Consider the following 25,917-nt stretch of genomic DNA (forward strand, 5'->3'; position numbering starts at 1 on the left):
CCTGCCCCACTTCCGCACATCAGCGCTCCTTCTTTGTGAAGGCTGCTCGGGAGTGGAACGCCCTTCCTGCTGTCGTCGTGCTCCACATCAATCCACTTTCTATTTAAGGCTACAACAGAGACATTACTTTGTTAATTAGTTCTTCCGATCCCACATGCAATACCTCATACCGGGGCCTTCGAAGTATATAATAAATAAATAAATAAATAAATAAATAAATAAATAAATAAATAAATAAATAAATGGAAGTTAAAACATTTCAGTCAATACAAAGGAAGCTTCGCTACAATACGCGTGATATCCGCTGGAATTTTTTTCATTGAATAGCTACGCAGCCTTGAAAGACACGACTGGCAGCCATATTTTTCTGGCCCTTAACAATGTGGCAAGTTCTGTGCGACATACCCACCTTTGTGGGTAGGTCCCACAGAGCTGCTGGAGCGCGCAAGCTCAGTAGGCAATCGTAGGCATGAGACCTTAACATGGCCCGTTGTCGACTGCCTGCGTGAGGTTATGCCTGTACCGAAAGCCCTTTCATGGTGTTAGCTCCTGCTCGTAGGGATGGTCGATTAATTATTTATTTCGATTAACGATTAATCGTTCATCGTTTTAGCCTTTAATCGATTAATCGCTTTCGATGCAGGGTTTTTCATCGATTAATCGATTAATCAAAATTTTTACCGGCACTTTCAGAAGGCTAAAACACAGTTATCTACTTTTGTAGGACCCTATTTTAATATTTGAGAGGTGGAACCAAGTTTTAAACACAAATGTATAAACGTTTGATAAAGGTAATCTTTGCCTTGTTAAAGACTACCTATAGTTGGCACTATTGGCTTTTGACAAGATAAACAATATCTGTTATAAAATGGCACTTAGTCCAGAATGAAAAAATTCGTCAGCCCTTTCACTCCGTGAAGATGGTTAACCAGCGAAGCTGAAACGTGCGCCCCCCCCCCCCCCCCCGGTATTTATCACTGGGTTAATCCCTAGGGTTCATTGAAGTATTTCTCAACTATGAGGTTACACACGTTCGGCTGCGACGACGAGAGAACATCACTGACGGTATGCCCGCAGTTCGCCGTTGTCGCTTGCGTTCGGTGTCTCGAGTTTGCTCGGCGGCGTGGTTAGCAGCATTCGCCCGCCACTGCCGCTTGCGATTCTGCGAAACCAAATTGCTTCAAAAATTAGCAGTGGCTTAGCTCGGCTATGCCAGGATATACGTTCTTGCATGTTGTACAAACCCGCGCCACGGTTTCACCCCACTCGTGCGGCGCCGCTAAACTCAACGTTTCATGCATGGCACAACTTAGCGGCATCAAGTCTTTCACGTGCCACAGTCTTTCACACACGTCGTACACATATCCAAACGGGTTGTTTACCAAGTCCGTCTCGAAGGCCAGAGTCGCACTGGCGCTTTCGCTAAGTTTCACCGCATAGTCAGTCAATGGGCGAGCCTTGACGTCATCGACGGCGCCTTGTTGTTGCTGCTGCTGAGATGGTCGGGCACGTCGCTCAGCCTCCTGGCGACGCCGCTTTGCTAGACGTTCCTCTCTTTGCACCAGTGTCTCCGCAGCACGTTTAGCCTTCTTCTGTTCGTTCTTCCTACACTCAACCGCTCATTGTCAGGCAACTACTTCGGGATTCGATGAGTTAAGCTTCTCCGCTCTTCTGCGCCGCTGAGCAGCAATTTTGCTCTCCTTCTCCATGGTTATACCACACTGGCAAACGCCCAGCGCAAACGATCAAACGCCCGGCGCGCCAGCTGTGCGCCGTGTGACGTCACTGGTCCTCACGCATGCGCTGCACGGCTCTCCAGGAGCCACGCGAAACTGCTCAACGTCGGCCAGTGTAGCTCACGCTACAAAATTGAATCTGTCCGACGTAAGACAATGAATGGCTCATACCCCCTTAAGCAATGGCTCATAGCGCCATAAACGCGGCCTCCTATTACGACGACAGAACAGAAGTGAAATTCTACGCTGGAATGATTAGCGGCTACGCAGCCAGCTATGGAAGCAGACGACGAACGCGGGAGCAGTGGCACGAGTGCATGCTGAGCACGAGCGCAACGAGCCAGCTGCGGAAGAAGACGACGATGCTCGAGCGAATGCTGATGATTATAGTTTTGTGTACACAGGCGATTTCGCCTAGCTATATACGATTTCGCCAATAATAGGCTACAACTTTAAAAAGAGCAGTTGGCCAAAAAGGCAGACGGACCGCGCGGAGTTGTGTTACTCCGCCAGCCAATCACAGAAGTAAACAAATCGTCGTCATGCGACGTTTTCAAAATGGCGTCATAATTGATACGACTGTAATTGTTGTACTTACTACGATAATAGTTCCCTCAAAACGTATAAAATTACGCGTTTATAATTTTATTTTGGGGTTACCGCCTTACTTAGGTAACAGGGAAACATTGAAGTAAGAACGGAGGACCGACAGCCTCACGGCTGGCGGGGCTTCACTGCAGACTTAAGTTGTATCCGACCATAGACATATAAAGCTTCGCTTTATTAAGGTACATTGCACTAGTGAATCCCAGTAGAGTACAGTTAAAGAATTAAGAAAAATGGCAAAAGTGAAAGGTGAAGTTCAACTGAAATATGCAAGAAATTGCAATGTACACAGGGTAAAAGAAAGTCAGTGGTTTAGTATTTTAAACCACGTAATCTTTTCTACAGAGCAAAGGAATGTCAATTGGCTGGCATGTTTAGGTGAAACCGACACCTTTGAATGACACACAACCAGCATGCGAGAATATACAACTCCATCGCTATGTCAAATACACGGTCTAAGCCGGCGCGCATGCTGCGAAACATTTTTAGTAGACTGGGAGTGGCACTCGATCAACGACTGGGTTGCTACAGTGTGCCTTGAATTGCGAGGGCATTTCAAGCCTCCGGCTCCGCGCGGCAGGTGGCGTGTGCGGGGGGGGAGGGGAAGCGCTCAGCTTGGCATCACTCTGGACTCGGAAAGACATTCGACAGTCGCTCTACCCCAGCCGCACTGCTCGTGGGCCGTCATTCCGGAACGATTTCTAAATTCTCGTGCCACTCCGGTCGAACTCTCGAAAACGATTAATCGAACCGGCCTAATCGATTAAGTCGATTAAATGAAAGGTGGACATCGATGAAGATTAATCGTTTTGCGGGGTACTTTTAATTGATTAATCGATTATCATTCACCGATATACCAACCCTACTCCTGCGCGGATTACAGTAAGCACGATGTCTTCTTCTTTCTGTTGGTTACGTGCCAATGCCAGTTCTAGTTATGAGGCACGCCGTAGTGGGGGCTCCGGATTAATTTTGACCACCTGGGGTTCTTTAACGTGCCCTACAACGCAAGCACACGGGCGTTTTTTGCATTTCTCCTCCATGAAAATGCGGCCGCCGCAGCCGGGATTCAATCCCGCGATCTCGTGCTCAGCCTCACGGAGCCTAAGCTGACTGAGCCACCGCGGTGGGTATAAGCACGATGTCTCCACCTAACCGGTTTTCTTACGATGGCTAATAATCACTGCCTTTGCTCCAAATAGCACATGTTTCTTTTCACAATTACCACCTTACCGATAAGAAAAATCCCCGGTACTATATAGCGCCAATACGCAACTGTCAGCAGATCCCTTGCAGATACTAACATTATCGTACAATAAATCACTATGTTCAGTCTTCTAACCAATTTTCCTAGTTAATATATTGAAATATTGACTAAAGGGAGCAAAGAGCACGTGTACAAACGAGGCCCATCATACTGGAGTCATATCTTCTTAGCAAAATCCTTTGAGTTTCACCAAGCTTTTGATATCGGTCTCGGAATTCTGCCAAAAAACTATTGGCATTAATTTTCTTCCGGCACTCCGCGAAGGACGATATCAGAAACTTATTAGGAATGAAATAGACGTCCTTTTTATTGCGTTTCTTTCTTTACGTGTGTGCAGCCTTCAAATTTGCGCTGCTTATTTGAATAAAAGCTCCAGCAACCAATTCGCCCGCCTCACCACCTTGACAACTAATTACTACAAAGAAAATGCATTTCATGGCACCTTTTGGCAACTGATATCTCAAAAGTGATGACTTCTTGGAATATATGATGACTGGGCATAACTTTATTATTAACCGGTTTCATTGTGCAATTAGAGTTTGCATCCTAAGTCAAAATATAGTTTCATTTACTTAAGCGCCGTTATTTACCGAAGTAAACTCGGCGGATTGCAGCACAAGTAATTTCCGCTTCTTCTTGTGAACCCCATTAGCAGACCTAACTGCACCCATTTAACAAATTATTTCTCAGATATGTGTTCAAAAACATTATCCAGATCCAACGCACATGGTAGCTAGCTGAAGCGAAGGTTCGGGGAAGTGTTATAAAAATGCTATAAAACAAATTTTGGGGCATATGCCAAGACTAGCCATATGCCTAGTGACACATATCGATTGTCCCAAGAATGGGACTACGAGAATGAAAGTTTTAGAAAGTAAAGAAGCAGTAGAATAATCGCATGCGCTATTTCATTAAAGGTGTGTATGCTTTCGAGATACAACTAAACCAACATAATGTGCATGCGTTTTATGTAATAATTTATTACTTTGTAAGGCGGTGCAAAAGTTAGTTCACTCGCACTACCTTGTCGGTCAATATTCAGTGTTATCCAAGAAGTATAACCTACCCTCCAACTTGGCAAGAAGCATAACGTCGACACGTAAAACCGAGCAAGGTCGGCAAACGAAGTTTCTCTTTAAAAGCTTGGCAAAAAGGACAATCATCAGTGTGAAGAAAGCTTTGAAGGACTTTGTCTTCTCATTAATGAGCTGCCTAATTATGCGCTAATCGAGTGGCACTTGATATCATTGCATAGTTGTGCACCCACTCCACAGTTCAGAGCAGAATTTCTCTGCTACCCAAAAATGTGAAATGTAATGGTAATATTAGGTTTCATGACGACCTTTCTTGACTATTACTGAAGCTTCACCGCTATGCAACACAGTTGCACCTGGTCTACCCGTTGCCCCATTATTATTGGGACCGCGATTGATGACACTTCTCTATTAAGGACGAAAGATGTGAATGACGTGCGCCGCATTGCCTGCGTTATGTAAGTGGTGTCTTGGCGCCGATTCTGATCAAGAATATATATTTATCATGCTTCTGGCCCAGAGCAGTCCTATATTTCACTCATGGCTGTCCTGAAATTTTGATAATTATGTTATCATAATCATGGTCACAATTTACTTATCCTGAAATGCCGAAGTTCGTTAGATAAAAATTGAGACATCGGTAAGTAAACATTTGCAACTTGCACACTGCACGGAGATAAAACATCGAAATATCCTAGGGATAAGCATTTACAAGTTGCGCACTACAAGTCAACGCGCAGTATTTCTACGCACGTGGATCGCGTCACATCTCGGAATGTCTTAATTGCAACTGGATGGATGTAACGGCACCCTCACGCATGCCGCAATTCCAGGTCCACCTCCACTCAGTGGCGTCACTATCACCGAAGACAACATGATGCAATACTACAATGGGAGGTGCCGTATTCAACTGAATTCAACGGCGTCGAAGTTACCTGGGACTGTAATGACTACACGAGCACCGTCCATTTCGCCACAAGAAACCAAAATTACTGGCAGCGTCGTGATTCTGGGACGCATTTCTACAAGGTAAGAAGCAGTAGCTGGCATTTGTGCAATCTCCAAATGCAAGTGTGCTACATGTGGCGCATGCTGAAAGCTCGTGATTCTGCGCGGCTCCAATCTGAAGAAATCAACTTGTTTATGAAATGACTAACACAAATGATCGATTGGATGTTTCTCTAAACGATATTTTTGTTACTTATTGTCTTCACTTCGCCAACGTGATGTCGGCACCTTTTTATGGGATTCGACAATATGTTAAATACGCTTTTCTACAAAATACGATCGATGCTTATGCACATCGCTAATGGAGCATAAAATGTTACAAGGGCTTTGCAGAATCTCGCGTAAACATCTCGCAGATTGGAGTAGTGAAATCGACGTGATCTATGCTTAGTGCAGCACACCAATGCGCGTATTATAGCACGTTTCTTCACCACCAAGTCGGTTGCCGCAGTGCTAATTCAGCTAGGAGTATTGTAATTTCCTATTCTCTCCTAGGAATACTGTAATATACCGATTCAATCCATTTATTTGCACAATATAAAGAAATCTATTCCAGAGGTTCTAAGGGCAAAATTTGCGACAGTGACAATACCCTAATTTTATTGATGACTTTGCAGGTATTCCTGACAATGGAGAATATTGCAGGACATCTGTTTCAACGTACGAAGACCGAGATGGAGAAACCTATTACGGTCCAATGATGCGAGCCACTCTTCAGTAGCGTAGCGATTGCGAAGCCAGAGCTGTGGTACACTTCCGCTCTGGGCTTGCGGGTACCTTCATCTCTGCCGCCACCAATGGAACTAAATATGACACATTCAATCTACATGATGTAAACAAGAGAGATTGTATTTTAAAGAAAGAGTGCTTGCTCAGCATGAAAGATGAAGTGTTGAAGCGCGATATATGGGCTCATGGATAGTTCTAGGACACTTTGGTAACGTATAATCACGATGTGCAAAGAAAACAATTGTGAAGTTTCACATACGGAAACTGTACATCGGGTTATGAAGGACATTGAATGGAAGGCTCCGAATTTTTTACCACATGAGATTCCTGAATATGTATCCAAAGCACGGTACACAAGGGTGTACGCATTCCCACCCGATGGGAATGCGGCCGCCGCATCCTGGATCGCACCCGTGTCGGTGCAACTTCGATATTTAAGTGAAGATTTCGACTTTCCAGGGGTACGTTGCTTGGGAGAGGTTGGTTTAGACCACTATCCTTGCTGGTGGAAGAAAAAGACACACTGAACACCAGGACTCTTCAAAAAGGAGCCAGGCGCTTTCATACCATCAACTCCTGTAGTGGCCGATCACCTGGCCGGGAGCGCGCTTGCACCTATTTTATCGGTACGTACCCGGTGGAAGCACTCGTCTGCCTCCCACAGCAACGGTGGATGCTCGACTATTTCACCGAAGCTGCGGTGGAGTGGGAGCGCACAGAGACCCTCACCATATCTATAGGGCCCCCCTTTCGAGATAGGAACTCATATACACAGGCAACCGAGTGCCAGGTAGTGGTACATCTCTACGCATCAAAAATAACCATGGGTTTCCGGCGGCACCGGGATTCGAACTCAGTACATCTCGCATATCAGGCTGGTGCTCTGCCATTTCACCACCGCTGTGGTCGCCAACCAAGCAATCACAGCAAAAATTCCGATGCTCGCACCATTAGGCCACGGGTTTTTCCCCTTTATTTCCTGCTTGGTTACGAGTCAACACAGCGGTTGCGAAGGACCACGACGCCTTTTACGGAAGATAAATAAAAATAGAACAGAGTTCTAGTTTCGTGTCAGCAAGCACCCACGTGCCCAGCGCGTGACAGCGTGCGGCTGTAACGGAGCGGGTACCCACGAAGCAGCAGTAGCTGGCAGGACGCAAAAGTTGAGAGGCGGATCACTCACTGGCACGCGCGGGAGCGGCTCGCGTGCTGCTCAGCGCCGCCATTCGCCAGCTTCGCAAACTGCTTTTCCAACTCACGCGCCTTCCTTCCATGGAGGAAGGAATAATATAGTAGGGAGCATTACGTCACGCAACCAGCCTTGGCAAGCGAACGCCCTGTGTAGCCAGCGTGTTGGTCCAACACGTGACCTCTTGCATCGAGATCACGAAGAATAGAGATTTGTCGAGACATTTGGTTACCGGTAGATTTTATTCTGCGCGCGCTCGACCGGCAGCTGCTCGCATGCAGAAGGAAAAGATATATTTCCTTGTTTTTTTCTTTTTTTCTTGGTTTTGTTTTCCTTTATTTGGAGAGCTTCAAATGGTTTTGAGTGGGTATTGAAAAAAATTCATCCGGGGTACTAATCCTATCGCCCCCTCTGACTTATCCTCCGTGCTCTGACGTTATCACTACGTGTTGGGCCACCACGCTCGGATTCAATCGCGTTGCGGTATGCTCCCTCTTATCCCTTCGCTTCCTCCATGCTTCCTTCGGTCAGAGCAATCTTGAAAAACGAGCTCTCGTGGGCGCGCGGGAACACGCCAGAAAGTCACGCAGATCCCGCAGCCGGCGCTACGCAATGCCGGGAAAGCTTCGGGCGCGCGCAAGATGCCGGGTGTACTACCGCGTAAAGCGCAGGCGCACTGACGCCTCCGAGGGTACTCCTGCGTACGCAGAGCTGTTGCGAACGCACAAATAAAACCGCCTAATAAAATATTTCCCTCGTGCGAGCCAGCGACGCTTGGCGCATTAGGCGCGTTGCATAGCAGCAGTTTACTTACAGCTGACGATGAAGAAGCCTTGGTAGAAAACACTGTTGTTGGCTCTGACAAAATCGCCAAATCAAACATAGCCCAGGCCACAGCTCAAGCAGTCATCATCATTGCAGGAGAGGCTATCGCCGTCAGTGTTGTTTCCCAGGCAACTAGTAGCGCCGTCTGCTGAATTTCGTGTGCTCTCAAGTATTTGGTAATTTGAGAGTAAAGTGGGGAGTAAATTTAACCGAACCAACATGGCTTTCGCGTTGGATCTAAACGATTTTTTTGCACAACATTAAATCATTTCTCACCAGCACTTTGCAGTGCGTTCGAATCAAGAGAGAAGTCACATTGACCAAGCTTAAATAACGGGACTCGACAGTAAAGTTTAAAGAAATATGCAGATCCAAAGCATGGTGAGATCTATCCGGAGCGACGCCTTAGTAAAGCGATTAACTAAATGCTTGAGAACTAACGGCGATGGCCACAATGTTGGTTACCTTCTTTCTGTGCACGAGTAATCTCGGAATGTTTGTTTATCCACCACAAAGGTCACGACCTAATTGTCTTGCAATTTTCATGTTTATGTATTGCATCGTTCACGTGCTGTTCCCAAAACAAAACTCCATTTCAGGCAGGTGCACATTGTGAGACGTATATGCAGCGTCTCACAGCGTATGTCAGTAAATCATCATTTTCAGGGATACACCTGTTACTGTGGCGACAGGTGTATGCACAGAAAAGTACGACGCGTATGGAGCAACTTTTAGCGATTCTCTACCTGTTCTATTACAGTGGGCATGACCATTATGGAAGATCGTTCACGAATGGGCACCCACCCCGCGACACCTTCTGAGTGCCTAAATAAAATAAAATAAAGTGAATCAAAGACTCCGGTAAATATAATTCAATGCATAACAGATTGTAGTGCTTTATAAATGCCTGTTAGCAGTATTATATGTTCAGTTTTACGTAGCAGCAGTTAATTTAGACGCGGAAGATAGCTGGACATACACGGTCAGCACACAGTTGTATAAGCCACTTCGTGGCTTATACAACCCACAGCCGCAAACATATCCGCCACGAATACTAAGAATTGTTAGCTTTGATTAAGACTTGCCTTAGAGCTAGTTGGAATATCATACTTGTACTTATAAAACAGCGCTGCACAGTTCAACATTCACAGAGACGAAAAAAGTGCGCTTCGTCTGTGCTGTTTCGTCCCTGGGATTAACTTTGCAGCGCTGCATTATAAGTAAAGTACGTTAGTTTTGCACAGGTGTGTGCAAGCTGTATTAGGGTGGTGAATCGAGTCGAAATAATATGCGGATCTTATTCAATGACGTATTCCTTTCAGATTCTTCGATTATCTTCTTCCGGACCACTGCATTGAGCTTTAGTCGCCGGAGCAACTGCTGTTCTTGTAAAGGCTAAACGTTATTCATGACGCAAACTTCTGTGCGTGAAGACAGCGGTAATGCAACGTCATCAGAACGGCGATTGACGGAAGATTGCTCGACCAAGACAATCCTGTCACGGTGACGATGGCATTACGACTGGTTTATGGCCACACCAACCAAGAAACACCAACCTTTTCCCGTTACGACCGGGATGTTCTGGAAGGCAATGAAATATCAGCTCGGAAGCAGAGTGCTACGAAGGTTGTTATTCAATTATATGCCAGGAGTGCGTCTGCAGCAAAATCTACAGTGGCACGACAGAATATTTGAACAGGGCAAAACAAATGGATTTACCCTCAGCTCTCCCCCCCCCCGTTTTCTTTAATGCTAATAGCATTATTTGCCTGCTGCGGACGTTTTCAGCCTATATGTCTCTCTATCCCCTTAAGCAGGCTCGGTGGCCTAAGTTGTCTACTTGCTTGGGCCACTTAAATGCTCTCGGATGCGATGACGTCGTTGTCGTTCCATCCTCCTCCCTCCAGCTTCGTGATCTTACTCTCGTTATGCCGTCTTCGTCACTCCTTCTACGCAGCACCCAGTGGCCCAAGTTTTGTAATAGCTGGGGCCACTAGGTATTGGCTCGTGGTCGTGATGCCGTCGTGGCCGTTGCACAGTCGTCATTCAGCTTTGTCGTCCAACTCTCGTAAACTGTCGTCGTCTCGCCTTCTACTCCGACCCAGTGGTGCAAGTTGTCTAATGGTTTGGCAGGCGTAGGCCTTCGCAAAGTGAAAAAAACTCGGAGAATGTGGCACATACTCGAATCTATGAAAGTCTCAGAAATACCACTACCCTTGTTAAATCAATGTGAATTCATGAATACGACCTATCAATACATTACTCGAACGCTTTTCGTCTTATCGTATAAGGCTGTATTTGTTGGCAGTATAAGGCTCTATTTGTTTCATGGGGAAACAACTACTTTACATGTCGTAAACCGGAAACAATGCAGCCCGTATTCCTGGACTGAGAAGGCGTGTCCTCTTAGGCCATTAAGCACACAACAATGAGCAAGGACGTGCTGCTAGCTGCAAACGGATAAATATCTTTCTCAGTGCAGATTGGTGATAATGCACCCTTCGATAACATTTTTTCCGGAGCTCTACAGCACCTGACGAAAGCGGCTTGCTGTTTATCAATGGCCACTTCTATATATTCCGCATGTACGATTATGTTGCTGTAGTCTTCGTGCCGACCTCACGCCGCTGTAGCGCGCTCTTATTTAAATGAATACTTCCGAGTTGTTGGCATTCTCGTTATATCTCACTGAGCGCTCTCGCGTGTTTCGCACCAGGAGCACGCGAGCAAAGTTTGATCAATTTCGCCATTTAAGTGAATATATCTCGAAATATTTCGGGATTTACGAGGGCATGCGACAGCCGACGCAAAAACGCAATATTAACACCCGCTAAAACTTATATATTTTTTCCGCACATAACCGTAACTGCGCTAACTTTTCCTACTTGCGCTAATTTTACGCGTCAGTGTTTTTTGCCTTATTCACATATCTAGACTTCGCAAAGAAAATTTCGGTAAAATACTTCATAAGGTTAAAAAGGCAACAGCAAGCATTCGTTTAATTGCTGCATGGATGATGACCTCTCTTCCTTGACAGGTGACCATAGCCACAGCCGTGTAATGGTTATGGTATGGTATAAATAAATTATTAAATTAGGTATAAATTATAAATTAGTTATGGTATAAATAAATTTATACCATAACTTAGCCAACTGAGCGAATGCACAGGAGACCACACAAAGACAGGCATCCCAGGTCAATTCATGTACTTAACTTTATTAATACAGAAAACTAGGGTAGGCTGCACTGACGTGTTCGTGTTATTCTGCTTGCTCAGTTGCGCGAACATCTCAACAGCGGTAATAGGCAGCGGTAGTGCACGAGTGTTGACCGCCCGCGGCTGCTCCTATGCTGCTCGTGGCGCCAGCTTCTGGTTAAAGGAATCCCGGTTGCACAAGCGGGCCGTGGTAGTACAGAGCCTGCGGTGCGCTCAGCTGCCACTCGGAGGCATGCAGCTCGATCAGTTTAGCAGCGTGTGGCGCGCCAGAACCGAGACACTCGAATGCACGAAGGCGTTGCATATGCGCTGAGTCAGGATGTGTTTAGCCATGGGATGGTGCTCTGCACGGCTGAGCCGGCTGCAATCAGCACATGTTGCAGGCACTCCATCTGGAAAGCGAATCGAGCGTTAAGTAAACAAGCCGCCGTGGGAGATTCAGTAAATGTTTCGACTGAGCTGTAGTCGGGTACAGCTTAAGATGGCAGGAGAAGCTCAGCCCAGATGACCTAAGCGCGGCAGCCGATTGCCTCCGCGATTAAAGAAATAGACCCACTGACGCGACTCGGCCCAGTTCAAACCGCGGGCTGCCATGTTCTCCGTCGGCGTTGTCACCGGCCCTGCGGCTCTTGACGTCAGTCTAGAGTGCGCCCCCATTAGTGGAGGCTCGTGCGCATCCGCCTTTGAGGGGCGAATGCTGCTGCCATCTAAGTTGTACCCCACTCTAATTGGTTCACGATTACTGTAACGTACAGGCTATATTCACAAACAGGACAGTGTAGTGTTGCATCATTCGTGTCCTGTTTGTAAATCTGGGCTTATGCGCCCGACTAGTTGTGGCAGTTACAGTGATCCGGAATAACGGCGATAATTGTTTCAACACTTTCTTTTTCCACCGAGTAATTGCACGGCAAGGAAATTATGCATTCTTGTTGTACAGCAGCCATTAAGCACCTCCTGCAACTTGTGCCAAGCTATAAATAATGCATGTTTGCACTACCGAGAATGCAGCCAACTTAGTATTTCTGACTATGCTGTTGAGCAAATCAATTTTTTTCCTGTGAGTCTATATTGTTATATTACCAACATTTAAAGTGCTAACTTGAACGAAATGTTTTCAGTGCAGAAGCTGTACAGTCTATTCAGAAATACCCAAATAAGTCCTATCCGTGACGATAACTGTTGCGCTTTGTATTTTTCAGGGCTGCAGGTAAAGCCCACGGGATTTTTTAAAAGTGCCACGCGATTACGATTTTATGCTCAGGGGCGATATATTGCCACATACCCTCAGACATATTACCATAAAGCGATTCTCGGATCAAAGCTATTCCTCTTATAGTCCCTAGATTTTCTGCTCTTTTTTAAGTAGCGACATCTACCTCCGTCGGCCGCCATATTCTTCCTAACCTCCTGAAGTGGCGTATCCGCGTAGATAGCATCCGACCGTCAACGGCCACTGCTGCACCGCATGTGTCAAATATAAGTTTGAGGCGTGGAACCACACATTCAAATACGAACCCAAAAGCGGGTTAGTACTGCACTGTTGAGGCCGAACGCGAAATTTGTCGCCGTAAATATATGGACCGTACTCACCGATGGCGCCAGTTATCAACTCGTATTTACGGCGACGCCTGCTGCGTTCCTAGCTGCGGTCGAGCCGACCGCAAGAAATCCTTCGCACAAAGAAAATACTAAAAGACGAATGCGCACAGAAACAATGTTCACCCTAATGCGCCGTCAACATGCCCTGAAGTTCGCCCGCAGCAGCGTGCAAATAACTGCGGGGGGAACAGCGTTAGGAAGAAGAAGGCTGCCGGAATGAGCGGCGCCCAATAAGACTCGTCGGCGGTGCTTTATAGCTTGTCGCTACTTAAGAAACAACAAAAAGTATCTAGGGACTTTAATTCCTCCATTTCACAAAGTTCAGTCCAGCATCGCGGCCCCCACCTGAAGAACACGCTATGTTTCTCAAAAATTGCTGTGGAGTGTCGCTGAAACGTAGTGGTCACTTCTGTCTAGAGGTGGCACTACTGTCGACTTTCTTCAGGCGAGGTGGAGTGTTGAGCGGATGAACGTTCTGGAATACAGGGGATTAACCATGCAGTCACACGCCCGCAATTCCTCGTCGTCTTCTTTGCCTGTCGTGCGAAATCAACTCATTTCATCTCTTGTTTCCTGTTTTTGCACTATGCATGGGCCGGTGACTGACAGAGTGCAGCCGAAAATCGCGGAGTCCTGAGCGGAATTTGATGGTGTTTTCAAGAATAAAATTTAAAAAAACAGCGCCAACGTGACCTTCGGCAGTGACGTGGTGCCGAGTGGTACACGGCAAGGATGAAAGAGCATCCGTGGGAAGAGTAACGAATTCGAGAGAGAAACCGTTCACTCATTTTAGACATTTGGGGCGCGATCTTGCACGCGTTCCAAAATGGAACGGAGGCGTTCCGTTCCATCGAGCCGCACACGATTGGTCAATTTCAACCGCGACGTTCAAATTGGCCAATCGTGTGCGGCTCGATGGAACGGAACGCCTCCGTTCCATTTTGGAACGCGTACAAGATCGCGCCCCAGGATGCTTTAGGGGTGCTTTAAGCAACGGAGATGAATCAAAGACTTGGATACCAATTTTGTTTCCATTCTGTTCCACCAATCAAACAAATTCAACCATAGCCTGTAAGATAAACAGCACATAGCAATTCGTGAGGCTCTGTCAGCGCGTCTGCTGTTGACAGAGTGCGCAAAGGCCGAGGACGTTTTGGCGGCGGATGCTGATGCATCGGAGGTTACGGGTTTTGCCATTTCCGGTCATTTTATGAGTTCCGTTTACATTCATTGGTAGCATGGTTGGGGTGTACGAATGTCGCTCACAGCAAGTGCCTACTCACGTGGTGTTTTTTGTTTTTTTCTAATCTCGCGTGCTTTCTCTGAACTACTAACAGAACCAATCTTCACAGAGCGAGAGGGAGAGAGAAGTGACTTTTATTTGCACCCGTCAAATAGATGGGGTAGAGGCTTCAGCCTAAACCCACACTCATCCTCCCTAACCGTCGGCCTGGATTCCCTTGGGACGCGGCTGCGGTGAGGGCGAGACCGATGACTTGTCGTTGAGCATTTTCTTCTTTATTGAGTAGCAAGGACTCCCAGGATTCTCTACATCTATCTGGCTCACCAAAGCTAGCACAGGTCCAAACTATACGTACTAAGTCCGCTGTACCATCACAATGCCTACACCGAGGGCGATATACACCAAGGGATGCCATTTGCTCAAGAGATATGGGTTCCGAAATACCACCGTTTGCAGCTTCCTCCACGTAACTTCCTCGCTTTTGGTAAGGCTCTTATCCGCTCTCGGGTAAGCTTTACGCCCCAGCTTATAACGATTAAGAATTTCCTGAAAAGTGTTCAGTTCGTCAGCGATCTGTAGGGGTTTCCTCGCTTCGGGGTTTGTCGAGACAGCGCTGGAATCCCGGAAAGTGAGACCTCAGGCCAACGCGTGCGCCTTCTCGTTCCCTCGCAAACCCTGATGAGCCGGTGTCCAGATTAGCGAAACCTGCACAGTCGGGGCTCTCCGACGGCTAATATGTTTACAGCTGCGGCTGAGATCCAGCCCGCATCAAAATTTCTGATTGCAGATTTTGAATCACTAACAATAACTCTCACATTCTTTTGAGTCAAAGCCAGCGCAATGGCGACTTCTTCCGCTTCCGTTGCTCCTAAATGTCTGACGCGGCAGCACGAGGCAGGGCCTCCGTTTTCGCGTGTAATTACGGCTGCGTATACTTTGCCTTGCCTGTATTCGGCCGCGTCCGTGTGTATCACATCCTGCCTGCCTTCCAGTCTTTTCTGCAGCTCCTCAGCTCTGTCCCGTCGCCTGCCCTCGTGATGCACCGGGTGCATATTCTTGGGCAACGGGAGTATTCTCAGCCTGTCCCTGACTCGTTGTTGGACTTTGCCTGTCTGCTTGGAACATGCCTGGGGCTTTACAGAAGATAATATTTGTATATTGCGTACTACACTTCACAACTTTACCATTGAAGATACCACCGCCACTCACCGCTACAAGGCCGTTCACACGCCTTGCAGTTGACGGTCGCGCGAGATAATAAAATTTGCAAGCGGGTACTATATTAACTTGGTTGCATTCATGTGCCGCTCACGTTAAATGACGGAATTCACGCTCGCGTAAATGAAGAGTGAGCTCATGCTGATTCTTCAGCTTTAGCTGCCCCAACTTGCCCATTTTCCAGCCGGCATATACCATCACCAGCCTTGTACACATTACAGACAAAAGTAGCCGATGACAATGACAAACACTTCATTCAAAAATGTGATTGTTTACAGTTACAAATTACTGCCCCACGAAAATAATTCAGGAATTGCTTAAAAATATTTGATTACTTCTGAGTTACGTTTATCCTTCGTTTATTAACATTGCCTAGATACAGTAAACAAAACAAGCTGGCCTCGCACTTTCAGTGCTTTCTCTGTAGCTGTTCATACCATGCTTATATGCACTAACAATTGCTTTTCACAATTTTTTGTCGGGCGTCTTTCTTCATTTGAGCGCGATAGCGTGATGGGCCCCGTGTCACACAAGAATTCGTCGTCGGCATGGGTCTCGGCATGCGGCGTCGCGGCCAAGAAAATCCTCCCGAACCACCACGACCACACGGGCCCACCCCGTCGCGCAGAGGCACTAGTGAGATAAATGAATTTCTCAAACTAAAATGCGTCATAAAATCGTAAAGTACGCCTTAACCACAACCTACAGGTATGATAACGTTGATTGTAATTTTAATATATGAGAAAACATCATTGTGTTACACGGAAACTCAAATACACCCCCTTCCAGCATTTCAACCTTTCATACAGTGGCGCGCCCTAGTCGGGGGTACTTGCACAAACGCCATCCAGATGGCACTCGCCTCCTCGGCAGCGGTGCGCCGCGGCGAAGGTGCAGAAAAAAAAGAAAGCTGCAGTTGCCGAGAAGCCTGACAAACAGTCAAGGATCTTTGATAATATCGCCTTCCAATTAAAGGCTAAGCTTAAGCGTCCTCCAATTTTTTTGCTGTGAGGACATCAGCAGCGACACTGAAAACTCTGTCGAGGACAGGGGCTCCGGAACCAGCGGAAGTTGTAAACCAGTGGGGCATACCCGCACACTCAAAGCGGTCCCTCCCTCCCTCTTCTCCCCTACCACCCCCATGAGGCTAGCGATTCCTTTAACCAGTTAAAGGGTGCTCCCTTCGTTCAACAAAAGAAACAAAATTTCTGAAAGTTGTGAATTCTAAGACTCTCTTTGTCAGTGCTTTTTCTGCGTCGAGAGCGCTGCCTGTTTTTGTCTGGTTCAACGTATCTTCCATCCTTAGGTGGTTCTTAAGGAGGGAAGGCTCGCACTCTATTCGGCAGCCCCTGCAGGAGCACATCTCAGCGCCACGACTTTGGGATGGCTCTCGTTCTCTTCCTTAATCTTCCCTGCCCCTATCCAAGCCAATGAAAAGCAAGAAGGTAACAAAGGTCGGCGTAAGCCTGTATAAATCATTAACCTGTCGCTCGTGAAGCTTGAAATCTGCGTTTTCTTCTCGTTCGGTGGAAACCGCCTTGGTTCCGTCACACGGAATGACCATAGTGAAAAGTGTAAAGGGAAAGCATGGCCAACGGTCGTGTTGCTGAAGGGTTGCGATCGACAAGCTTGTTACCAACTTGTCAGGCATGTCACCTTGCAAGCATTAGTAAATTAAACCACAATCCGCGGATTTTCCAAACAGTGCCGGACACCAGAATTAACCGTGCATTAAATAAATCACGCTTTCATTGTTTTATTGATAGAGTCTTCTTTCATAAATGTCATGTAAATATAGTTAATATACAGATCATCATAACATTCATCAGCCTATATTTATGTCCACTGCAGGTCGAAGGCCTCCCGCTGCGATCGCGAATACCCCTGTCTTGCGTTAGCTCATTCCAACTTGCGCCTGCAAATTTCCTAGCTTCATTACCCCACCTCGTTTCCTGCCGTCCTCGACTGCGCTTCCCTACTCTTGGTATCCATTCTGTAGCTCTAACGGTCCACCGTTCATCCACCCTACGAAGTAAATGGCCTCCCGGCTCCATTTTTTCCCTCTTAATGTCAACTGGAATATCGGCTATCCCCATTTGCTCTTTGGTCCACATTGCTCTTCTCCTGTGTCTTAACGCTAGGACTAACAATTTTCGTTCCATCGCTCTTCGTGCGGTCCTTAACTTGTTCTCGAGATTCTTTGTTAGCCTCCAAGTTTCTGCACCTATGTTAGCACCGGTAGAATGCAATGATGTACACTTTTTTTTCAACGACAGTGGTAAGCTACCAGTAATAGGAATTGGTAATGCCTGCCGTATGCACTCCAACCCAATTTATTCTTCTGTAAATTTGCTTCTCGTGATCAGGGTCCCCTGTGAGTAATTGGCCTAGATAAACGTACACCTTTACAGACTCTAGAAGCTGGCTGGCGACCCTGAATTCTTGTTCTCTTGCCAGGTTACTGACATTGTCTGTCTTGTGCATAATAATTTTCAACCCCACTCATAGACTATCTCGGCGCAGGTCCTGAATCTGTTGATGGAATTCGTCCCCATTGGTGCGGAATAGTATAATGTCATTGGCAAGCGAAGGTTAACTGCTGAGATATTCGATTCGCCTTTGATACTCAGCCCTAAGCCTTCCCAGTCTAAGAGCTTGAATACTCCTAATATATATATATATATATATATATATACAGAGAGAGAGAGAGAGGTGAACTCCACGATGCGACATGAGCCCCCAGATGTCGCCTCCACACATCAGATATACTTCCGGAGCCCCTGGTCGAGGACGACAAAGGGAAAGACAGGGACATTAAATAGCTCGTTCCATATGTGCGCTAGGGGGTAGGGGGGGGGGGGGGTGGACTGTAGCGTATATGGGCCTTGCGTACAATATTTCGGTTACTAAGCATGTGGGTGCTCTAAAAGCGGAGCGCTGCATTGTTGCTTGAACTTGAAGATGCTCCCGCTTAGGCAAATCAAAAAGCTGAAAAAATGGTCCGTATGTGATATCCTGCTCTTGACATCGTAAGCATTCCTCGGTATCGAAACATACCAGCACCGGTTTAACCAAGAAACAAATACTGAGCCACGAGGTTTGCCTGTATGAACATGACATTCGCAATCGCGAGAGCCTACTGCGTGGTACTAACCCAGGCGTTCTAGTGTAGGTATTGCGAAATGCAGATTGACAAAGCTTCCTCGCCTGTGATAGCTTGTCTCGTCAATGAAATAACTGGCTACATGTAATTGGACACTGAAAAAAGTAACTGCATTACAGTGAGCGTTGCTGAGTGAGCAAAATAATCGTTAAAATAAAAACTACAAAGAAATTTAATTCATTAGAAGCAATTATTCACATGTAATTTGTTACGCACAAGACTGACCACAAGACTGCCTTCATGATGAACCAACAAGCCCATCTTGCCACTCTGGCTGACCACAAGGCTTATGCTCTCGCGATCACGTCAGCTTGCCGCCTCAAGCTGCTATGTACGTTATATGATGTCTTCACGTGACATTCTGGATGACGACTACGTCTTGTCTGCTTTTGTCAATATTCTGTTGGCCCACCGTATCGCTCTTGCGCACACAATTGCCTAACCACTGACAATACAGTGGTCGTTCCCGTTTTCAATGTCAGCTTGTTCCCTCAGTTTATCCCACAAGACATGTAGCTGGCTACCATTTCTGGGCTTCACTACTGCATGCAGCATTGCCACTCTGAGTGCTCAGGGTTCGTTGCCTTCTTGCGCCGCGATCTTCGCTCCTTCGCCTCTCGACAACGTTAACGAGATAATCACTCCCGATCTTACCCCGGCGTAATCTACCGATCTCCACCGCGTCCTGACGACCTATCGTGAGATCTCTTTTTTTTTACTTTGACGACCGCTCTCTTGGCCAATCATCTTCATCACTCATCGAATCAACACCGGTGACGCCAGTCCTATATGCGGACATCATTATCACGTATCTTACCACAACTGCTAAGTCCTTCAGATACAAACTGACAAGACAGTTACAAAAGATGTCATAACTTACATCATGCGCGTGGGCCTCCCTCGCTCTCATGAAAAAGGATGACAGCTAGAGTTTCGGCATTGGTTATCGGAATTGGAACTAACTCGAAAGGGCGTGTACAATTCACCTGGCATCGATGACTCCCTAATTGCCTTCCTGGTGCCTAGTAATTTACATCTATCGAGCCTCCAACCAACTAAGGACATATTTCAGTCGACCCAATCCATAGTTCCTGAAGAAAACTTCCTTACTTACGCCCGATGGTCATTTTCGCTCGTTTCCGTAGAGCCGGTTCTCAGCTAAATACTTTTTAAGTTCATTTTCGGTCGACATCAGATCATTATTGTCGGCCACGTTCTCAGTGGTGCCGGTGTTCAACGAGATCTGCACAAGGTGCGAGCAGTACAATAAATTCCAGTGCCGTGCTCAGCCAAAGACGCACTGTGTTTTCTAGGATTATGCTCTTGCTTTAGTCGCCGTGATCGGAACTTCGCGGACATTGCGTATCCTCTTACTGATCGTTGAGAAGGACGTTTCCCTCCAGTAGGGCCCCGAACAAGCCATCCTCTTTGTCTGCCCTCATCGGTCTACTTACTACACTACCAATACTTGCCCATTTCGACCCCTCATCGCCTACAGCACTGCTCAATAATGCCAGCGGCAATACATTTGGAACTGTACTTGGCCAATAGAAGCACGCAAAGGAACGAGTAATCGTCTACGGCAGTCGCCTGCTTTCGTCGTCGGAAGGGAGCTTTTCCATGACTGAGTACGAATGGCTGGCTTTAGGTGTGTTGTCACCAAATCCCGGTGTTACTTGCTTGGCCGACATTTTTCTCTGTTGATGATGCTTTATTGCAATACCCTTGAAACGTGGCAGGGACAAATCGTCACCTGGCCTTCTTGAGTTAGTCAGGTATCTTATCAATGCTTTTTCTTGTAGCATTCTTAATCATCTCTTTAATCTTCTCTATCAACCTTGTACCGCTGCCTATGGATATAATCGATCTGGTTGTATCTGTCTCTTCCCTGCTTTTTTTTCCACGAAGCCTCTAAATGTCTCTTACTTATCTGGACTGCTGACCGATTCTTTAAATCCAAGTGCTTCTAGAAGGTGTACGTTATGTACTGTTTTCGCTGGGTGAATCCCTTTGTATTCCATTAGAATGTGCTGAATGGTCTCCGGACTTTCGTTGCATCATACACATGCCTTATGTAATTGCGAATATTTTCTCCAGTATGTTTTTGCCCTTTGGCAACCAGCTCGAACCTCAAAACAGCAAGGCACTGCTATTTGAGCCTCGAGCTGTGGTCACCGACCATCACGCCCTCTCTCTGCTGGCTCTCATCGCTCAAGAATCCGTCTTGATATATTGGTCGCTGGGCCCTACGGTGCCAAGAATACTAGTTCCTTGTCTACTACCAGTCTCGACGATTGCACCTAGACGCAGATGTCCATCCCGTCACCGTGTCGATGCTCCCAACCTAATGTGGCCTGATTCAGACGTTTACTTATGTCCATCCTTGTTTTGTGTTATATCGTTATCGAACAGTGACAAGACGTGTTTTACGGTTGACCATCGACCGTCTAAACTCTCCATCGCTAGACCCTTCTGGCCTGTTGTAACTACAGCACAACGTTCGGTATCGTCGTAACCTCAGCTCATATGTAACAGAACTTCTGTTTGTTCAGCCACACCATCACAGAGCGAGTGCTCTGCACCAGCTTCACGACATACGACTACCGGTCACTTAGGTGTCTCGTAACATATGACCGCATCGGCGTCATTTTAGAGCGCAAGTCTTGGCGCCGTTCCTGCGTTTCGAGTTGGCGTCGTCCTAGGCGTCACCAAGCAACGAGCTCTGCGAAGGATCACAGAAGCAAGGCGGAGGCGGCAGCGAGGATGAAAGACAGCGATAGCGAAGAGAGCGCCAGGAAAAAACGTGCAGGGCAAGGTATGGTGAAAGCATGAGAAGAAATCATAGTGTCGTGCAAGGCGGGCTTTGCGGCGGCAACCGCTACGAGATGGCGCCATAGTCGCGCGCCATCTACTGTCACCGTTGACATGCCGCGAGCGCGTCCCCAGATATCTTATATGGAAACACAAGCGCTGCATGAGCGGAGGTCTGTGTGCGGCGGCTGATCTTATTCGCGCCCACACGTCACCCACGCGCTGCTCTTGCGATCTCCCAATTAGAGAGGCAGTCGCGCCACACTTAGCTCACTAAGCGAAGAGTCACCTGGCGCCGTCTCCAAAAGCACTCCTTTCCCAACCACAAATAACACACCTTTTACCCTGACTTGACAGACCCACATGCTCATTATGTGAGTCCCAACCCTCTTTCAATCATATGCTCTGGGACTGCAGGGAAGACCCCTCCCCCCCCCCCCACCCAGAGTCCTGGCGCTCCCTCGCCTGCGTGTGGGGAGTGAACTCCGGGACCGAGCCTGGAGCTTCAACTTGCGGGGTATCAAAAGAGCCGAGGAGGTGGCTGTAAGGCATGCCTGGTAGCCCCCTCCTGGGATTTTAGCGTACTTTTCTTTCTGGGGTTTTACGTGCCAAACCAGTTCTGCATCAGGCACGCAGTAGTGGAGTGCTCCGGATAATTTGCGCACATGGGTTCTTTAACGTGCACTACAACGCAAGCGCACGGCTTTGCATTTCGCCTCCATCGAAATCTGGCCGCCGCGGCTAGGATTCAATCCCGCGACCTCTTTAGTGTAAATCTCCACGCTTGCGCGTTAATGGACAACTTATACTCACCTCCTGTCGGCCTAGCAGTGTGGATGTAGAATGACGAGGCAAACAGTTGCAGAGCAACGTGGCCAGGAACCGAGACATCGCGGGCGTCACAGTTTTGCCGCCTCGGTTGCAGGAAAAGCTCGGTCACAGGGACACGAACGCCGTCCACGACGGGTAAACCATTGGACGCCTCCAGCAGCTCCAAACGCCGATCGAAAAATTTGTTGATGGGTTGATGAGCGTGTGAAATGTCCCGCTTTGTCCCTCTGCCCGAGGTCATGGAAAGAAACAAAACACGCTTATTGGCTCATCCGAAAGCGATACTAGCTAGAAATTGGGTTGGTTGTATTACCCTTGTGCAACACCAAAAGTGTCACGGACTGAAAGAATGTTGGTGAAGAGAAGAGGTTGAAACGGAAGGCGCTGGCGACGCTGCCAACGTGCCTCGAAGTTCCGCACCACCTCGCCACGAAGTCGTGGATTTTGACGGAGTCCTCGGGACTGTTTAATTTGTTGGACTATAAAATGGATACATTGAATCTAAGATAGAGGAAGACTGTGCTTAGCCAGTTTTAATAATCCAAGAAATTAATCATTTATCCTTCTGTCTCTTCTAGTATTAATCTGTCCACGCTGTAGATACGGACCCTTTCTAACATGGTCAAGTTCTCCGAACGCAACCCTCGCCGTCGCCTGTCACTCATGGCGTCAGTTGCCTCGACCATGCTATCGGACCGTCAAACAGGTGGGCTAACCCACACTCGTGCGCCACGCGTGGAGCTTTTGCCTCCGCCCTGCGTGACGCTTCCCGAAAGTGCAACAGGAGGCCGGATCGGTTCGGGGTAGATGACCCAAGTCCCGAGAGAAGCTGCTTTGAAGCTCTGGAATGCACTTGCGGCCCTTTATACGCAATGTCTCATGGTTTCAAGTGTACCAGAGAGCTCGATTAACATCAACATTATACTAATTCATAAGAAGGAGACGTTAAAGAATTGAAGAATTGTAGACCCATTAGCTTGCTTTCAGTATTGTATAAAATATTCACCAAGATAATCTCCAATAAATAAGGGCAACACTTGACTTCAGTCAACTAAGAGAACAGGCTGGCTTGTGGAAGGGACGTCATCATCAGGTAATCGACAAATTTGTGCATTACAATCAGGCTCTCTATATGGCTTTCATAGATTATGAAAAGGCATTTAATTCAGTAGAGATACAAGTAGTCATTGAGATATTGCGTAATCATGGAGTAAAGGGGGCATACGTGAATATCTTGGCAAATATCTACAATGATTGTACACAACTGGTTCTCCATAGAAAATAGAAAGATGCCTATCAAGAAAGGAGTCAGACAAAGACACAATCTCTCCTATGCTATTCACTGCATGCTTAGAAGAAGTATTCAAGCTCTTAGACTGGAAAGGCTTAGGAGTGAGGATCGATGGCGAATACCTCAGCAACCTCCGATTTGCAGATGACATTATTCCTATTCAGTAATAACGGGGACGAATTACAGCAAATGATTGAGGACCTTAAACCGGGAAAGTGTAAGATGAATATTAAAAGCAGAGTGTTAAGAGTGGCAAGGGGACAAGAATTCAGGATCGCCAGTCAGGCTCTAGAGTCTGAAATGAGTACGTTTATCTAGGTCAATCACTCACAGGGGACCCTGATAATGATAACGAAATTGTCGAGAATAAAATTAGGTTGGAGTGCATACGACAGGCATAGCCAAATCCTGACTGGGAGCTTACCACTGTCGTTGAAAAGTGTACAACCATTGCATTCTACAGGTGCTAACATACGGGGCAGAAACTTAGAGGTTAACAAAGAAGCTCGAGAAGAAGTTAAGGGCCGTACAAAGAGCGATGGAACGAAAAATGTTAGGCCTAACATTAAGAGACAGGGCGTGAGCGTGTGGATCAGGGAACAAACGGGGATAGCCGATATTCTAGTTGACATTAGGCGTAAAAAGTGGAGCTGGGCAGACCATGTAATGCGTAGGGTATATAATCGGTAGACCATTAGAGTTACATAATGGGTGCCAAGAGAAGGGAAGCGGGTCGAGGATGGCAAAAAACTAGGTGGGGAGATGAAGTTAGGAAATTCGGAGGCGCAAGTTGGAATTCGTCCTGCATGGATATATATATATATATATATATAGGCTGATGATGAAGACTAACGCTTAAAGCCCGATCAGCTCATATCAACGCTGCAAATACACGCTCACGCCTAACCACACCTATCTTAATGCACATAACTTCCATGTACCTCACAGACACGTCCTGCAGATTTATCCTTAACACTTACTATGGTACGAATTTGCAGAACGTGAGAAAATATACTTGCAAACAATGACGTAACCGACCATACCTGTGACATTTGCAAAATGGCTAACAGGAACTTTACAGCCTCGAACAGCTCCATCCCTGTCCCCTCTGTTCTCTCGTAATCCCACGTTCTGATTGGCTCGGGACAAGCGATAGTTTCTTTTTCTGTTTTTCCCGACTACGAAAGTCGGTCTCGACCGATTGCCGTGGCGAGACCTTTTTCCCGTCGCTTAACGCAGATTTTCTGGTCGCCGATGTTGTGGCCGACTAGAAATACTCCGATGTGAATGGGGTATAAAGGTGGGCGATCGTGTACATTCCGGCTGACTTTCATATGAAGTCTGCATACTATAAGCTGTCAGCCAGCTCTCAATAGGCTATGAGTGCAGTGCTTGCCTCCCACTTTCAAAGGTATGTGTGCTAGTTTTGAAATCAACACCATGGAAAGCAGGGGGCTGTCGAAATATTGCACACATTTAGTAGCCAGCCCGTATAAATCAGCAAGCACATGTGAACCCAAAGGCCCAAAGATTAGAATCCATGTACTACCCATCATTGCCATGGTAGCTCCCGTTTGTTCATATTATCACGATACGATCACAGCCGCCGCGAGGAAAACGACGAGGTGCCTCTGGGCTCTCGGCGCGAGCGTGTTTTCAAGATGGTCCCAGGCTTGGCTGCTCGTGTAAATACAGTGTAACTAGTCTCTTCTCTGCGTTTCTGCACACGTAACAATTTCATTGAGCGGACATCAGGACGCAAAATATAGGGACGAACAAAAGCGCTTTCTTCTGAAGGCTGCAACAAAAACGAAGAGCTAACTGTTGCGTCAAAGCAAATTACATTGAGCACATTACATCGACGCCCACCTAGTAAGATTTGCCTGTTGGAATTATTGCCGGTCGAATGAGTACCAGTGGCTGCTCCCTTTCCCAATTTCCACCGACGCTTGTCGTTATTGACACGAAATGGGGCTATCTGCCACAATTTCTGTTCGCTTTCCTGACGCTCTCCTCACTTGCAGAGCTCGGCACCAACTGGACTCGCCTCTCTATTTGACGCGCGAAAGTTAAGAAGACAAGCACACGCAGAAAAACGAACGAAATAACGGACGACGGCTGAAAATTCATGGAGAAACTGGCGTTCC

General features: G+C 47.0%; 1 protein-coding gene across 1 annotated transcript in view; it reads left to right on the forward strand.

The window, feature by feature from the left end:
* The window catches only part of LOC119437691 (uncharacterized), a 92,835-nt gene extending 86,360 nt beyond the window's left edge, over window positions 1–6,475 (forward strand). The window contains exon 6 of the mRNA XM_049660775.1: window positions 6,269–6,475. Within this exon, the coding sequence (XP_049516732.1) occupies window positions 6,269–6,372 (104 nt within the window). The 3' untranslated portion in view covers window positions 6,373–6,475. The remainder of the gene's footprint in view (window positions 1–6,268) is intronic.
* Window positions 6,476–25,917: the final 19,442 nt, after the last annotated feature.

This window comes from Dermacentor silvarum, chromosome 1, assembly GCF_013339745.2.
Source record: "Dermacentor silvarum isolate Dsil-2018 chromosome 1, BIME_Dsil_1.4, whole genome shotgun sequence".
Lineage (NCBI taxonomy): Eukaryota > Metazoa > Arthropoda > Arachnida > Ixodida > Ixodidae > Dermacentor > Dermacentor silvarum.